General features: G+C 48.9%; 2 protein-coding genes across 4 annotated transcripts in view; one reads left to right on the top strand and one right to left on the bottom strand.

Moving 5' to 3' along the window:
• Nucleotides 1-962: 962 nt before the first annotated feature.
• On the top strand, nucleotides 963-16,301 carry CDCA7L (cell division cycle associated 7 like). Of its 3 annotated transcripts, none has more exons than XM_029929843.1 (9): nucleotides 963-1,100; nucleotides 6,315-6,452; nucleotides 10,022-10,387; nucleotides 11,756-11,827; nucleotides 11,945-12,112; nucleotides 12,751-12,876; nucleotides 13,920-14,069; nucleotides 14,799-14,935; nucleotides 15,228-16,301. In XM_029929843.1, exons 1-9 carry the CDS (start codon nucleotides 1,038-1,040, stop codon nucleotides 15,256-15,258), a joined length of 1,251 nt encoding a protein of 416 aa, XP_029785703.1. In that variant the 5' UTR covers nucleotides 963-1,037; the 3' UTR covers nucleotides 15,259-16,301. The 3 variants fall into 3 exon arrangements, with proteins under 3 accessions (XP_029785703.1, XP_029785692.1, XP_029785712.1); XM_029929832.1 differs by having other exon boundaries at nucleotides 11,942-12,112; XM_029929852.1 differs by lacking the exon at nucleotides 6,315-6,452 and having other exon boundaries at nucleotides 11,942-12,112.
• Nucleotides 15,641-16,574, bottom strand: part of DNAH11 (dynein axonemal heavy chain 11) — a 335,444-nt gene continuing 334,510 nt past the window's right edge. The window contains 1 exon segment of the mRNA XM_029929863.1: nucleotides 15,641-16,228. Coding sequence (XP_029785723.1) covers nucleotides 15,981-16,228 — 248 coding nt within the window. The 3' untranslated portion in view covers nucleotides 15,641-15,980.

The following is a 16,574-nucleotide window of genomic DNA, read 5'->3' as shown; positions in this document are numbered from 1 at the left end:
TTGCTAAGGAGAAATCTGGCATGCCCCCCTTGTTGATCAGAGAGCGTCACCACTAGAAACAGAGACCCCGACATTCTGTGCTCTCTGAGTAAAGCAGCAGCAATACCTATGAAGGACCCATCCCCTTCCCTTCCCAGAAAGAAGTAAACTTGAATCTGCCAGAGCTTGTAACGTCAGCTACCAAATCACAGGAAATCCTGGGACAGAGGAGTCTGGTAAATACCATCTTACAGCTGCAACAGACAGACACAAACTTTAACCTTCCAGACTCTTGCAGATTCTATAATCAGATGACCCAGTTTGTTCAAAACTAAGTTGCCAAAGGAAGAAAAAGGACACCTGAGAAAAGACTTGTGAGACCTGTTGACCAATGTTTGGACTTGATTCAAATCATAGTACACGTGGGCTGTGAGTTACAAAAGTAAGTGAACAGAACGGAGGACACAGCCTGATTGAGAATATAGAAAAGGAGCAAAGCTGCTTACCTCGTTGGGTGAATTTTCACGTCTGAATCAGCAGATAACAAAGAACGAAAAATTACAGAGCTCTAGGTGGAAATGGAGAAAAGAGGAGCTTAGTAACTATTTTACAGAATATATTTTATTTACATGGATGACATTTAAAGACAGATCCAAGGTAGGAAAAAAAATAGTGGTTTCTCAGAAACCAATGATAGTTTCCTTATTTTTTGTGAAGAGATCAAAAATGGCATATATCTAGCTATGGCCTTGACATTTTCTGCAAGGTGGGATAGATCTCAAAAATTTGAAAAAGCCCTCCTCTTTTGTTGCCACAGGGATCAGCCGAAGCATAGTTTGCGCAGGGTCACTGGGGTCTTCTGGACAACCGTGGCAGGTTGATCGAGCTAGGAGATGCTAATTCCTGTTCCTCTCTAGAAAATTTCCCTTGGTGAAAGCAGCCCCTGGCTTTATCCTCTTTCTTTTTTGAATCCAAAACAGATCCCTAAAGAAGTGGCTGACATCTTTAACGCCCCCAGTGATGATGAAGAGTTTGTCGGCTTCCAAGATGACGTTCCCATGGAAACCCTCTCGTCAGAGGAGAGCTGTGATAGTTTTGACTCACTGGAGTCAGGCAAGCAGGTACGGATGCTTCCTTTCCTGCCAGGTGTGGCCTTCTGGAAGCCTGGATCCTGGGTTGGATATTCTTGTATTTGAGTGTGGTCTGAGATGGGGGATGGTAGTTGATTGTCGAGCATTTGTTAAGCATTATGCCTTCATACTTCAAGAACCAATGAGTGTCCCTATATCACGTGTACTGTTTAAGCCCTTTCTGTGTACGGTAATTTTTTTCTTTTTAATAAAAGGGGCCTCACATGATCCAATCCATTTTCTTGGCAACCTCGGGGCCGCAGCTTGGTTGAGGCTGTGTTCTGAGTGCTCCCACATGACTGGCCGGGCAGGGTTGGGTCCACATAGCGACAGTCCACACTGCAGTGCAGGAACATGTGGTAACCGTGAGCCAGTTGTGTTCCTGCCGCCTGGGCACCTCACTCCTGGAAGTGTAGGGAGAACGTTATTCTTTTATTACTTTGATCTCTGCCAAAGACAAGTTACATTTCTGTGAGAGTAAGATTCCTGGAGGTTTATATTGCGTCTTAGCAGGAGCAGCGCCAGTCAGAGTAGCCTTCTGTGGCATATTCTTCGTTCACTGTCACTCTCAGAATGCCTCATCCTCCCTGGGCCCTCGCTTCTCTGAAAAGGCTCTATGTTGAATCTGCCTTGCTTGCTTCTCCTGGGCAGGTGCAGGAGGGGAGGCGATAATTACATGGGGGCGGCGCCTGGCTCGTCCTGCTGCCTGTGTGGGCTCTGGCCTCCGTGGGAGCGGGTCTTTCTCGGGGTCAGTGGCCTCCCTGGTCTCTGTGGCCCTCACTTCCCTCGATGTCTCTGCAGCATTTGGGCCACCAGCCACCTGCTTCCACTCCAGAGCGTCTCTTCCTCTCTCTCATGTCGTTCATTCTTCAGTCTTCTCTTCTGTTTCCCAGCCCTACATGTGGATGTTCTTCATGATTTATCTCCAGGCCTTTTCTCTTCATGACCTTGGGATTGGCCTGCTTTCAGCCATTACCTCCAAGTTCTCGATGACTTGCCTTCTCTCTCCAGCCCCACATGTACACCTGAGTGCCAGCTGGACCAGTCTTGATCAAGGAAGATCTCAAACTCACCGTTTTTCCTTTCCTGGTTGTCCACTTGTCTTCCTCATTTTTATCCTTATCTCGGGTGTTCCTGACCCCTCCTCCTCCTCTTCCAGCTCCCTGACTCCCTTGTCTGTGGCTCTTCTGCCACGCTGCTCTCCTTCATCCCTTCCCTCCTCTCCCCCCTTCAGCTCCCATAGTCCTCATAGCCTTTACCTCAATTGCAGAACTGAGCTCTGGTCCTGATCCTGGTCTTATTCAGAAGCCCTTGGTCTCCATTTGAGCATGTGGGGGAGGGTAGAGCCTGTGGATCCACCGGGAGGGGCATTCTGAGCAGTGGGGGGTGTGCATGACAGGCTGAGCCTAGAGCCCAGCAGCAATGTAGGCGTTACAAAACAAAGCAGCTTCCGAATCTTGGCTATTGTAAATAATGCTGCAATAAACATAGGGCTTTCACATTAGCGTTTCTGTTTTCTTTTGATAAAAACCCAGCAATGGAATTAGTGGATCATAGGGTAGTTCTTTTTTTAATTTTTTGAGGACCCTCCATACTGTTTTCCACAGTGGCTGCAACAGTTTGCATTTCCAGAAGCAGTGCCTGAAGGTTCCGCATCCTCACCAACACTTGAGAGTTCTTGTCTTTTTCATTTTAGCCATTCTGACAGGTATAAGGTGATATCTCATTGTGGTTTTGATTTACATTTTCCTGATGATGAGATAGGGAAGCAGCCTAAGTTGTCCATCAGAAGAATGGATAAGGAAGATGCTGCATATGTCTATGTTGGAATATTATGCAGCCATAAAAAGGATGAGGTTGTTGCCATGTGCCATGGGTGGACCTAGAGGGTGTCACGCCAAGTGAAATGAGACCGAGAAAGACAAATACCATATAATTTCACTCATGTGAAATCTAAAAATTAAAATGAATACATAAAAAAGCAGAGTCAGACCTATAACTACAGAGAACCAGGTGATGGTTGCGAGCAGGGAGGGGACTGGGGAGACGGGCAGAATGGGTGAAGGGGGGAAGGAGCTCTAGGCTTCCAGCTTTGCAGCTAACAAGTCAGGGGAATAAAAGGCACAGCTTAGAGAATACAGTCTGTGATACTGAGGTCCAGTAGCATGTTGACAGACGGCAGCTACACTGTGAGCATAGCGTAATGTATAATACTGTACACCTGGGGGTGACGTAACATTGTGTGTCAGCTCTACTCAGACTTTAAAACAAAAAGCCCAGAACAGCTGCTTTTGATACTGTGACTTCTAGGCAGTCAGGCCCGCCCGTCTTGCCCACCGCTGCCGAGGCTGACGGCAGCGTGCCTTAGATGGCCTGTGACTGTGCGCTTTCCATGCAGATTGCATTTGATTCACGCACCTCCCTGGACAGTGTGGGTGTTGTTACTGTCCCTTTGTCACAGGAGATGACCCTGAAGCTCAGGGCAGTGACGTGACTTGTCTGAGCCCCCACATCTGAGAAATGTCTCCCCTGGGGTATTTCAAGTCTAGAAGGGTCACTTCTCAGCCCCTCCCTGCTCCCTGCTTTTCCTCCATGCTGCCACAGGCCCGCGACCGCATGGACACCCTGCCCCCATTGCGCGCTGGCCTGCACTTGGTATTCGTTGGTCCCTGGCGTGCCTTCTGCTTGCGTGTCTTCTCAGCAGTTTTCTATACCCTACCTCGGTTCGGATCCAGTTCAGATGCTGCTTCTTCCTGAAGTTTTCCTGGGTGTTCTTTCTTGCTGTGGGCCGGGTTGTGTCTTCCTTATAACAGCTCTGGTCCTCACTGTGGTTACTGTGGATCTGTCTCACTCCCCCACTAACTTGTAATGTCTGCAATGCTTGAACGAAGCTTTGGAGCTTTCCTGGCTTGGACTGCTTACTTGTGTGGTGCCTTTCCTCATGTTTCATGGGGTCAGCACCCATTGCTGAGTGAGTGCCCACTGGGTGGAATGGAGGTGGGATGCTGGTCTAACTGGTGCAGCCCACCATGGTTTTCCAGTCTGTTTCGTCATGTCACGTGAGCTTCAAAACAAAAACTGTAAACCACTCTGGTAGCTCCTCCTCGCATCTGTTCCTGATCATGGCAGATAAATATAGATGACCGAGGTCCGGAATGTATTGCCTGGTATCGATTCTGAAGGATCACACATGCTGCAGAACGAGGAGCTCTGTGAGGGTGTAACCAGGATGCAGCCAGACTGTGGAGTGGATATTTTGCTTCATACAGACTCCCCTTAAAAAAGTTTTTTAATCTCTTGTGGAATAAGGAGAAGAAAAGCAGAGGTCTTGGTATAGGACTGTGGCTATGTTGGTTTTCTCTCTTAGAACTGGTCACCCAAGGTACTGATTTCTATCAGGCTGACCACTTCCCTGAGAGCCCAGCTCAAAGGGTCAAGAACCAGAGGTCCAGACAGTTGGACTTTTTGCTCCAGGATGTGACCTGTTCTCTCTGGGCCTGAAGCAGGGACCATGGGTAGGTGATGAAATTTACACGGAGACCCCATTGCTCTGACACAGCCTGCAGAGGCCAGCTCGGGGCTCTGTGAGCCGGATATGGTCTGTCCTTGGAGGGGGCGGGTTCACGGTGGGTTTCCTTGGGGGCCAGCCATGCACCGTTCCTCCTTAATAACAAACCCCGGCCTGTTGCTTTCCCACCCTGATCCCACACGTTCTGACCCATGGTAACCAGCCTGGAGAGGCTGCGTGAACTTGCACACAGTATGTAGCAGTGTTGACTTTGGTCTTAAACACAGTTTGAATTTCACTTAAAAGAAACTTCCCTTTTGTGTTTGTGGGTGTTTGTGTGTGTGTGTGTGTGTGTGTGTGTGTGTGTGTGTGTGTGTTCTTCAAGCAGCTGTGCCACAGTTATTAACAAAGGAACAAAGTAATTTAGCTCCAAGCACACTCACTCCAATTACCCATAATAATTCATAGGAGACATTTAAGCTTAAAAAATGCTGGATATAGGCATTTCTTCCTCTATCCCCCTGTAAATTTTTCTACTCATCTATTATATCTATTTTTCTCCGGAGATTATCTGATCCAAAGAAGTATATAATTAAAGTCAGAGGCAGTGGGGGAGATAAAGATTCTCCAGCCAAACTGGTGTGATGAGGGGTCATGGCTGTATCGGGTGTGGGAGGAAGACATGTCAGAGGCAACTGGGGACACGGACTCCAGCCCTGGTTGCCAGCTTGGAGGAGGCTGATTGGTGGGTCCCCTTTCTGCACGGCAGTTCTGCCTTTTCCCTCTTTTCTTTCAAGATACCCTTTTAGAGAACCTGGTATTTTTCCTTTTATTGGTTCTAAAGACAGAAAAAGTCATTGGAAAATGTCTTTCCTTTTTAAAAGTCTCAGAGTGTCTTTCCTTCCGCTCACTTGCCACCTCTCAGTGGTTGCCGGCCTTCTGTGTCCTGCAGGAGACGCTCTCCTGGGGTGGGGGTGGGGGGGTGGCGCTCCCATCACCCCTTGCGGTGGGTAGTGATGGAGCAAAGACGGAGCCTCCTCAGCAGTGGGCAGGGCGGGGTATGAAAGGCGCTGGCCCCTTCCTGCGGAGAAACTCGCTGTCTCTGAAAGGGACGCATGCTCACCGACTTGGAGGACACGGATTTGGATGGCTGCTAGGAAGGAAAGCCAGCCTGTGGGATGGAGCCTGGCTTTCTGCTCATGGCTGCTTCCCGTGTGTGTGTGGTTCCGTGGGCGAGGACCCTCCTGACGGGCAGCCGTGGGGGGAGACGGCATCCCGTCTGCACTCCCCGGTCACACAGGAAGCTGAGGGAGCCTCGGGCCATTCTGACTTTTTGAAGTTATGCTGTTGCTTTATTGTTCCAACTTGTTCAGTTGTTTGAAATTACTCAGTTCAATTTCCATAAGCTGTAACAAATGTGTACGTGTATGTGTGTTTTGTTATTGTGGTAAAATATACATGATGGGAAATTTACCATTTCACCATTTTTTAAGTGCAGGCAAGTACCTGGTTTCTTGCCAGCAAGATGCTGAGTGCCATTGAGTACCTGCACAGTATTGTCTGGCTGTCAGCGTTACCCAGAACGTTCTCGTCCTCTCCAACAGCAGCCCTACCCACTGAACACCTCCTCATTGTCCCCAAGCCCCCGGTCATCTCTCTCGCTTTTCCTTTATGACATATGTATGTGTTTAATTTAGCAAGAAGTGCGTTTCCATTCTAAACACTTCACGGAAGAGCTAAGAAGAATTTTTGTAGAGGACACTGACTCAGAGACGGAAGAATTTGAAGGATTTACACAGAATGATCTGAATGTAAACAGCAACCCGGAAATAATGGTAATCATCAACACGAGGGAGTATGGGTTGTAATATTTTCAGGCTCGTGTTTGAATTGTATTCTTGTAAGAAGTCACTTTGCAAAGGAACAGCTTTTTCTTACATGTTTATCTTAAATTTTTTAAGCCTGTGGGGGAGGGGCAGAGGGAAGGAGAGACAGAATACCCAGCAGGCTCCACACCATCAACGCAGAGCCCGATGTGGAGCTCGATCGAGCCCACAAACTGAGATAATGACCGGAGCCGAAATCAAGTGTCGGCCGCTTACACAGCTGTGCCACCCAGGTGCCCACATGTTTATCTTATAAGTCCGTTAACAAGATACAAAAGTTGCTGTTCTAAGGCTAAGCCCTGGTCCACCAACCCAGTATTTTCTGAGAGAAAATCCAGTGGTCTTTGATTCTTAAGGGGTTTGGGAGACTTAACCTGAGGTCCCCTTGTTGCCTTTCCAGAACAGTTTATTTCAGACTTTCTTGAACATCCTTTCCCTGAAAAGAGGACAGTCTGTCCGAGGGGAGCAGTTTCCTTAGAGTCCTTTCTTGTTGCGTGCCAAGTCATGTTCTCAGGTTTGCAGTAAATGTGGCAGAAATCGAGCTTAGAGTTTGACCTGTGCATTCTTGATTTGGATGCTGACCTGCTCTGTAAATGATAAAGATGACCTGGGCTTGTCAGATGCCTGAGGGAAATCTCTTAGCACTTGGCCTTCAAGGGGCTTGTTGAATTTTCCTTTACTCCATATGTTTAGGCCAGTTTATTGCCAACTAGTGTTTGAATCTCAGGGTACCTTTAAAGAACAGCCTTTGGGCGGCTTCTGAGTGGCTTAGTCAGTTAAGAGTCCGACTTCGGCTCAGGTCATGATCTCAAAGTCCATGAGTTGGAGCTCACGTTGGGCTGTGTGCTGACAGCTTCGATTCTGTGTCTCCTTTTGTCTCTGCCCCTCACCCACTCCTGCTTGCGCGTGTGCTCTCTCTCTTTTTCTCTCTCTCTCTCTCTCTCAAAAATAAACATTAAAAATTTTTTTTTAAAAAGTGAAACTTAAAAAAGAACAACCTTTGGGTTTTTTTCAGACCTAAAAATGTTTTCTAGTAACTGAAAAAGAGCATACCTTTGTCCCTCCCAAATCAGTATGCCATTTCTTTCTTGGGTGTGAAGATAAAGGATAGAGGTAAAGCCTCTTTACATTCAGAAGCTCTTAAGAAGCAGAATCTGGTGTGGAGCCTCTGTAAAAATTTAAATAAGCTGGAACTCTGAGGCTTGCTCTTCCCCTTAGCTTTTCCTGGGGGGTTTTAAGAACCCCCTGAAAGCCCTGATGGTAGGCTGGCTTGTTTGGTTGATTGATTCCACCCCCACCCCCACCCTCCCGGCCACCAGGAATAGCAGCACCGAGCTCTGCCAGCCTAGCCCCCAAGCCCTCCTCTGGCTTCACTACAGAAGCTGCTTGTAAGGCGGTTGATGTGTTCTGGCCGGCAAGACACTGAGATCTTTCCAAATCCTAATGGGTATCCTCTTCTCTTAGTGACTTGTTTTCCTTCTGATTTTGTAGTTAGTGATGTCAAGGTTATTCAAAGCATGTTCCCAGCAGGGAGACATGAACTACCCCAAAAGTCTTTTCTCTTTTCATAGGCTATACATCTGGGGTATGAATTGTGACATGCTCTGTTTACGGATGTAACTCATAGCTTCAGGAAGGACCCCCTGCAGATTATATTTACTTATTTTTTTACTTAAAAAGTTTACTTATTTTGAAAGAGAGTGTGAGCAATGGAGGGGCAGAGAGAGAAACCCTGCACTGTCAGCACAGAGCCCAATGTGGGGCTCGAACCCACGAACCATAAGATCATGACCTGAGCCACAATCAAGAGTCAGAGATGTAATTGACAGAGCCGCTCAAGCACTCCTGCAAATCTTATTTTAAATTTTAGTGAGCAGGGTGCCTGGGTTGCTCTGCCGGTTACATTCTGACTTGGTTTTGGCTCAGTCATGACCTCTCGGTTGCAAGGTCGAGCCCTATGTTGGGCTCTGTGCTGACAGCATGGACCCTGCTTAGATTTCTGTCTCCCTCTCTCTCTTCCCATCCCTGCGCATGCTCTGTCTCTTTCAAAGTAAACACTTAAACATATAAACGTAAAATTCAGTGAGCCAAAAGCATCACTGCCTTCGTCCCCCACCTCCTGCCCACTGTAGTGGGGACTGGTGAGACCACCCTTTCTGTTAATAGGATATTACTGGCCAGGGTGTCTAGTGATCTCAGAGCCCTGTGTGCGCAGCCACGGCAGTGCTGCCAACCCTTGTGTTCTTGTCCTTGTTCTGAGTCTCCACTGATGTTTCCAGTTCACCCTGGCCCACTTTAGTCCTTCATGGAGAGTTCTTAGTAAAGAGATACGGTTAGATGATGAAGATGAAGAAAGCCAGTCTGAGACCAACAAGATAAATCCATTAACTACAGTCAGTAAGACTCGGGAATTGATACAGAACACCAAGGTTTGGAAGTTGCTGTCATTTCTCTTTCCTCCCTCTGCCTTATTTCTAATTTGAGTCCAGCCAGAATGTGAGGGGTGGTCACGAGGAGGAAGCAGAGTCATTTCCCTCAGTCCTGGGCCCATCCTGCTGCAGTTCCCTGCTCTCCTCACAGCGGCCCTGTTGTTCAGAGTCCTTGACAGAGGATCTCAGACTGAGCTTTTCCAGCACATGTGAAGGAAAAGGTACCCAGCAGGCGGCCTGGATCTCAGTATTTGAGGCCATCTCTGCTGTTGCTAAGGGTCATCTTGCATCTGAGGTGTCACCCGCCATCCCCTGGGTAATATCACCCTTCCATTGCCTTCTGTTCTTACTGTGCCCTCATGTGTGAGACAACTCCGTATTGATGCCAGAAGCCCATATCGAGCCGAATCAGAAAATGTGGGGCAGCAGTTTCCTGAGCTGACTGACCAGGTGTTGGCTAGGAGGCCACGGAGCTGTCTGCCTTGATTTCCCCCTGTGGCTCTCCTGGTTGCAGAAAAGGGGAGGGGAAGTCCCTCGGAGCGAGGGCCCGTCATGTCCCGGGGTTGAGGATCCCCCACTGACCCCCATGCCCAGTCATCTGCTTGTTCCTCGGTCACCTCAGCCCAGCAAAGTCAGCTTTTCCTGTCCCTTCTCCCCTGGAGTCCTGTCCCTGATCTTCAGGGCAGAATAGTCTGTGTTTTCTCCCCTTGACACTCCCATTTCTGTGTGAAGAGAACTCTAAGGTCAGGCATAGCCTTTTCTTTGGCTGTGCCTCATCGTACTTGGCCTCCAGATGCGCCACAGTGAAGGAGCCCTCTCTGTGAGAGCATGGCCTCCAGCCTGTGCTGGGGAGGGGACTGTCAGCTGGCGGGTGTGGCCGGGGCAGCGGGCAGCAGTGGAGAGCCTGGCCTCGGGCCATATCCATCACCAGCTACCTGAGCACTGACTGGAAGAGTCCAGGATGAGGGGACTCATAATAGGGAGGAGACGCTTTCTTCTACTCATTTTTCCCTCTGTCAGAGTGCTTACAGACAATGTGCTTTTGAGGGTCAGTTATGAAACATCGTCTTTGCTCTTTCATTTTGTCAGCTTGTGGAGTCGGATTTGAGCGAAGCTGGTAAGGTGTCTTCAAGTGAGGAAGAGGATGAGGAAGAAAAGGCTACGCCCAGAAGAGGCAGGCTGCGGAGAAGCAGTTTTGGTCTTCGAGTAGCCTTTCAGTTCCCCACCAAGAAACTGGCAAAAAAATCTGATGACAGTTCTTCTGAGCCGCTGTTTCCTAGCACACGCTCACAGGACAGTAAAAAAGCAATTCTTGGAAGAAAGAGAAGCTGCAGACAAGGGAAGGAAAGGGAAGATTCTGTCTCTGAGTCTGAGGATGACTCCAGGGATGAGGGCCAGGAGAGCTCAGATGCTCTGCTGAAAAGGACGATGAACATCAAGGAGAACAAAGCCATGGTAAGGCCCTGCAGCGGGCGGCTGGGAGCCGGCGCTGAGCCTGCCCCGCGGCCACCGAGTCCCGGAGCTGCCCTCCCCGCTGCCGCTCTGGCTGTCGGGTGTCGTTTCTCTGTTCCTGCATGCCAGCCACTTACCTCTGATGAGCTCTGCTTTGGGAACAGAGAGAGACTCCCCAGGACGATTTTAACCCCGGTTCCTGGGGCCACGAACTAAGGCTGCTTCTGGCTGGCCATTATGCAGCTAAGTTCTAAATATGTCGTGGTCCTGCAGAGGAGAGGCCTGAACAGTTGGCTCGTTCCCAGCAGAAAGAAACTAAAGATAAAAAAAAAAAAAGTGTCGAGAAGCCCACTGTAAGAGTCACAAGGTGCAGGTTAGGCGGGGGCTCTCAACAGAAATCCTCCTCCCTTGGTGACCCACTGGGGTTTCGAGGCCTCTAGGAGAGAACGAAGGAGGCCTAGGTGTTAAAACACACTGAACAGTTCTGAGTCATGTTAACACGTCTTCACTAGAATGAATTAGGAGACAAGGTAAAATCTTTATTATGTGCAGATGGTTTTTCTATATTTGGTCAGTAACTGTTTCATAATTTTGCATATACAGAAATAATAAAATTCTGCCACTCAAATGATTGGCAGAATCATTTTGGTATATTTGTAAATACATAAATTTATAAATTTGTAAATATACATTTGTAAATATATATATTTATAAATTTTTTTAAAGCATAATATAGTGATGCTGTGTATGCAATCTTACACATTGAATAAATTATTTAAGAACATATAAAGCCTAAGGGCGCCTGGGCAGCCCAAGTCGGTTAAATCCGGCTTCGGCTCAGGTCATGATCTCATGGTTCCTAGGTTTGAGCCCTGCGTTGGGCTCTGTGCTGACAGCTCAGAGCCTGGAACCTGCTTCAGATTCTGTGTCTCCCTCTCCCTCTCCCCTGCTCGCGCTGTCTCTGTCTCTCTCTCTCTCTCTCTCTCTCAATAATAAGTAAACTTTAGCACTGCTTCTCTCTCCATCTTTAAAATAAATGTTCATGATTTTTTAGTGATGCCTAGACATTTGTATAAGTAAGAATCCCAATTGATTGGAATATTATTGCCTGTTTGGTATTTTTAGGTGTTTATTTGGGAATCTTTCCATAAATTATTCTGATTGATGAGAAATCAACTTAACCAGTTTTCTTGGAGCTCCAAACACATGTCAGAACCACCTAGTGGAGCCGTTTGTGTTGAACATGATGCAGCTTGGTTTGGGTGTGCACAGGACCTGCTCCAGGGTCCCACTGCGACTTGGGATAAGGTGATAGACGAACGAGGCATGGCAGTACTGACATAAGGTCCTTTCTTTTGTTCTGAACCTCAGCTCGCTCAGTTATTGGCAGAACTGAACTCCATGCCAGATCTCTTCCCAGTGCGAACCCCGAGCTCAGCCTCTGTAAGTAGACGTCCTTTATCATTACTTACTCCGGTACGAATGGACATGATCTGCCGCCAGATGGCTTGTATTCAAGAAAGCACCCAGCTGAAATGTCCACGCTCTTGCTTTCAGAAGAAGAGAACCGTGAGGCGGGCTTTCTCGGAGGGGCAGCTCCCACGACGCACCAACCCGACCCGGAGCGCACGGCCTCCCGACAAGTTCGCGCTGGAGAACTTCACCGTCTCTGCTGCCAAATTTGCAGAAGAGTTTTACACTTTCCGGAGAAGGAAGACGATTAGCGGGGTATTTTCTGAGCACCCTAAACAGAGTATTCTCTGCCTCCGCCAGCGCTGCGGTTCTGACCTGATCGGAGTGCAGCCGCTGAGAAGGGGCGCTTCTCCCGGGTTTCCCGCGGAGCTGCTGTTCCGGGGTCACACTCCCAGAAGGACCCCACCCCCATCTTCGGCCAGAGAGGGGCCCTGACCCGAGTGGAGCAGAGGGGCTGCTCCCCGTTAAGGACGCTCCGCTTCATCTCCAAGGGGGGCAAGAAGAGCCTTTCGGTGGCGGTTTGCCTCCTGGCTGTTTCGGTTTGAGGAATGGGGCGTTCCAAGGGCTTTCAGTCTGGAACGAGACACGATCCTTCCCCTTGGCAGGTCGGGCCGTTGCTCGTGGGTCACGTCCCTGTCCTCACAGGGTTCACAGCTGGTGACTGTTGGTTGGTCAGGTAAAACCTGAGCTGTTCCTTTACTGTCACATCACCTGGCCCTGCAGCAGGCTTGGCCCTGCGTCTGTGGTGGCAGCTCAGAGCCTGGGTCCAGGGACATGGGAGAAGGACAGAGTTAACGTTAATGGTGCTGGAGCTCTGAGGGCATGAAATCCGTATGCACGCGGTTTAACCAGTTAGAACATCGTGCCAGCTTCTGCTCTGGCTCATTCTGCAGGGGAGGTGCCAGGGGTACAGACGGCGTCACCGTGTGTCTTCTTTCCGGCCCGTGGAGGATATCACTGAAGAGGACTTAGAAAACGTCGCCATCACTGTTCGAGATAAAATCTACGATAAAGTTCTGGTAAATTCAGTATGATGAATAATTCGGATGATTGTGATTCTAATTGGGAGTCCAAGGAACTGGTATTTGAAATCCTGCATTGTTTTTAAACTGCCTCTAGACTTAGACCCTTAGACTTTCTCCCTTCTGACTGGGAGAGGGGAGTCTGCTTCCTGCAGGAAGTCTCCTCAGGAGAGGTCTCTCTGGGGAATGCAGAGGAGCTGTGAGGAGACAGGCGTATAGTTTGGAAAAGCATATTAGTAATAGTTAACATTTTAAATATATGGTGCTTCAAACATTTTTTTATGTTTATTTCTGAGAGGGAGCATCAAGCAGGGGAGGGGCAGAGAGAGAGGGAGACACAGAATGTGAAGCAGGCTCCAGGCGCTGAGCTGTCAGCACAGAGCCTGACGTGGGGCTCGAACTCAGGAACTGTGAGATGGCGACCTAAGCTGAAGCCGTACGCTTAACCGACTGAACTGCCCAGGTACCCCTGGTGTTTATTTTCAACAAGGAAAAGAAAATGCGTGTGTGCGCGCTTTTTGATTAAAAGAACCCTAGGAACTAAAGTTTGACAGTATATGTGGTTGGTAGGAAATGGGTTAAAATTCCTTCTAGACTGATTCAGAGGGAGGCTTTGTGGTGTTATATATCATTTTTTAAATGAGGCAGCTTCCTATTAAGGCAGTATTAAAATGTTTTTAATTTAATTGCCAACATTTTAACACCGGGAGATTTTATACTGAAAAGCTCCAGATCCCCGGGAGCTGGGCCACAGCCAAGTGCTGCTGTTGGGGGCTCAGGGCCACTTGGGCCTCTGTCACCCTCTGTGGGCTCTTCCTCTTGGGCTTGCAGGCTTTCTGCTGGTCTTCTGATCACTTCATTTCTTCTAGGCGCCCCGCTCTGTCTTATCTGCTCTCAGGTTTCTTTGGACCAGAGAAGCGGTGCTGCTCACTTTGGGGCGAGGGGCACGGCCTCTGCACGCCCTGGTGAACATACCGGACAGCATGGGGTCTCACGGGCATCGCCCTGGAAATCCCATGCCCACCCCCTTCCTCCCCCAGGGCAACACTTGCCACCAGTGCAGGCAGAAGACCATCGACACCAAGACAGTGTGTCGGAACCAGGACTGCGGCGGGGTCCGAGGACAGTTCTGCGGGCCGTGCCTGCGGAACCGCTATGGGGAGGATGTGAGGTCCGCGCTGCTGGACCCGGTAGGAACGGGGCGTGCACGTGGGGGGACTGCGCTGGCCGAGGGCAGCCAGCTGGGATGGGGCCCTGTGGCTGCAGAGCTCTGTCTACCCCGCGAGGCTCCGGAGGAGATGAAAAAAAAGGGTTTCCTTCTGGAAAGAGAGCAAGCTGACCAATCAGAAGAGATGATTGGGTTTTCCAGGGTCCAAGCCTTAGCATTATGGTTCGTTAGGTGAACTTGTGTGGCTTAACCTCAGGCAAGGCCAGGGCGCAGGTGTGTCACTGTGGAGGATGCTTTGTGTGTGCCTGGCGCTCATCTTAAGGTTTTTTAGTAACGCCGTTGACTTTCACTTGTAGCTAAGTCATTGATCCCCATGAAGTAGGCATATGACCTCCCAGGTCCCTCTGTGAAATGAGAGTAGTAGTTAGTATATATGTGCTTGAACTTAGGCACTCTGACTCCTGCCCTCTGTGACCCCTTTCACAGCAGTCCTGGGGTAAGTCACTGTCCCCATTTTGCAGATGAATATAAACTATACCTCCAGTTATGGGGTTAAGAGCTAGAATCCACATCTGTCTCACTGCTCTTTTGTACTCCTAAAATTCTCCAGTTTTGCATCAAGTGTGTCTAATTTTCTGCACTTCTCCACACGTGGGACCCTGCGTGATCAACCTCTCTGAGCCTGTGAGACCCTTTCGGTCACCCTGTGGCCTGAACACAGGGTAGCTAACTGGGGACGTTGCTCTTCCAGGATTGGATGTGTCCTCCCTGCCGTGGGATCTGCAACTGCAGTTACTGTCGCAAGCGTGATGGCCGCTGTGCCACAGGGATCCTCATTCACCTGGCCAAGTTTTACGGTTACAATAACGTTAAGGAATACCTGGAGAGGTGAGTCTCTCGTCACCAGTGGAGACCCTGGAGGCGGGAGGGGGTGCTGGGTACCTTGGAGCCGCCCGGGGCTCCTGTGTTCCCTGTTGGAACACTCCCTCATTTGCTAGGGGCTGCAGCTCTGGCACTGCCCCCTCCCCGCTCACTGTGTAAACCGGAAATGGAGTACACAAGGCCGGGAGAGGGAGGTGTGGGAAAAGTGCACGGTGGACGTGGGTACTGCCGTGCCTGGACCGCGGCTTTGTGTTCGTCTCTGTGCCCCACACACTGACGCCTCCCTTCTTGTCCTCAGCCTACAGAAGCAGCTGGTAGAAGACGATTAAAAGCAGCCACCTCACCGTCAAGAACTCTAGCAAGACCTGCCCTCCCACTTGTGCCTACCATTTTTTCCAGTTGCGGTTTTATCCAGAAGTTCCTTGTAGATCTAAATACTATTTTTGTAAGATTGTTTATATGCTTAAAAAGGTTTCTCAGGAAGACAGTGTATTTCATGGTTTAAAAGCATCTGTCTGTGATGAAAAGCACAGTGTAAAGTCCAGGTAAGTTCCAGAGAAAACACTGTGTAAGCAGCTCTTGTCTTTGACACTGTTCATTGCCTTGATCGAGCAGTGACCACAGTTCAGACCAGGTTGTTCATGCTTCTGTGCATCATTGGAAATTTATCTTAATGTTTTCCTGAGTTACAAAGTGCAATTAACCCATGGATCTTGTTTTATTTTTTATTAAAACTTGAATGAACAAAAACTCAGCTGTCACATTACTGACACTGGAGGGGTGGCTGCTGCTTTCTTCAGAATGCACCTGCTGCCTCTGAGGTCAGGGGCGTCTAGATTTTAAAAGAATCTAAGAGCTAAATTTTAATTTAAAAACATTTTGTTGAATATCTACAAGACCTCAGATCCCACTTAGGGGGAAACTTAAGGAGGGTGTTTAAGCAAAATTAACGCACATGTAAGGTTACTTAAAAGTTACAGAGGCTGGAATATGTTTCCGGTTCTCCGTAGAATAAATGCACATGCATAGACCTCCAGAGTCGAGGGCCAGTTCAGGCTTCCAGCAGCAGGGCCACACCTGCCAGGACCCATTTGGCCACCTTGTCTTTGCTTTTCAACCCAAAGGTCCACACGTAGGTCGGGCCCCTCATTTTGGTTCTGTACACAGGGCATTCATACGTGTGTTTGGTTTCCTGTCGGTCCACTGGTATGGCTTTTGCAAAGATGACCGGCATCAGAAATGTCACCTCCTTGAGGCAGGCGTCAGCAAGGGTTCCTGACTGCATGTCCCACCTGGCACCTACAAGCAGAAACACAAGGGTTGCAATAGTGTGGCATGTTGGAAGCAATAAATGTTCGGTTTTGTCATGTTACTGCTTGTCAGTGGCTTCCTTCCTGGGAGGGGAAGGAGGGCCCAGGTGCCACCAAAACACTGGAGGCAGAGCTCAGCACTCCACATCTAAACTTCCTTTTGAAACATCCACTCCAAGATTTGCCCTCCCTTTAAGAAAAAAATGTGACTTCTTCAAAATGAATGCATTTCCTCCCAGCCACCCACAGGAGAGATCTGCGTGCACTGGCGTCTTAGGGAAGTCTTGTAGTGAAATGTCAGAGTGAAGTGACAGTCATTTCACAATCTTTCTCCT

The sequence above is a fragment of the Suricata suricatta genome, chromosome 2 (assembly GCF_006229205.1).
Source record: "Suricata suricatta isolate VVHF042 chromosome 2, meerkat_22Aug2017_6uvM2_HiC, whole genome shotgun sequence".
NCBI classification, from domain to species: Eukaryota; Metazoa; Chordata; class Mammalia; order Carnivora; family Herpestidae; genus Suricata; species Suricata suricatta.
This window is presented reverse-complemented; position numbering and strand designations above follow the sequence as displayed.

Coding starts and splice junctions, on each gene's coding strand:
- CDCA7L (XM_029929832.1), top strand. CDS start 1,038: ATGGAAACCCTCTCGTCAGAGGAGAGCTGTGATAGTTTTGACTCACTG. Junction 1,101..6,314: donor CACTGGAGTCAGGCAAGCAG/GTACGGATGCTT, acceptor TGTTTAATTTAG/CAAGAAGTGCGTTTCCATTC. Junction 14,936..15,227: donor GTTAAGGAATACCTGGAGAG/GTGAGTCTCTCG, acceptor TCTTGTCCTCAG/CCTACAGAAGCAGCTGGTAG.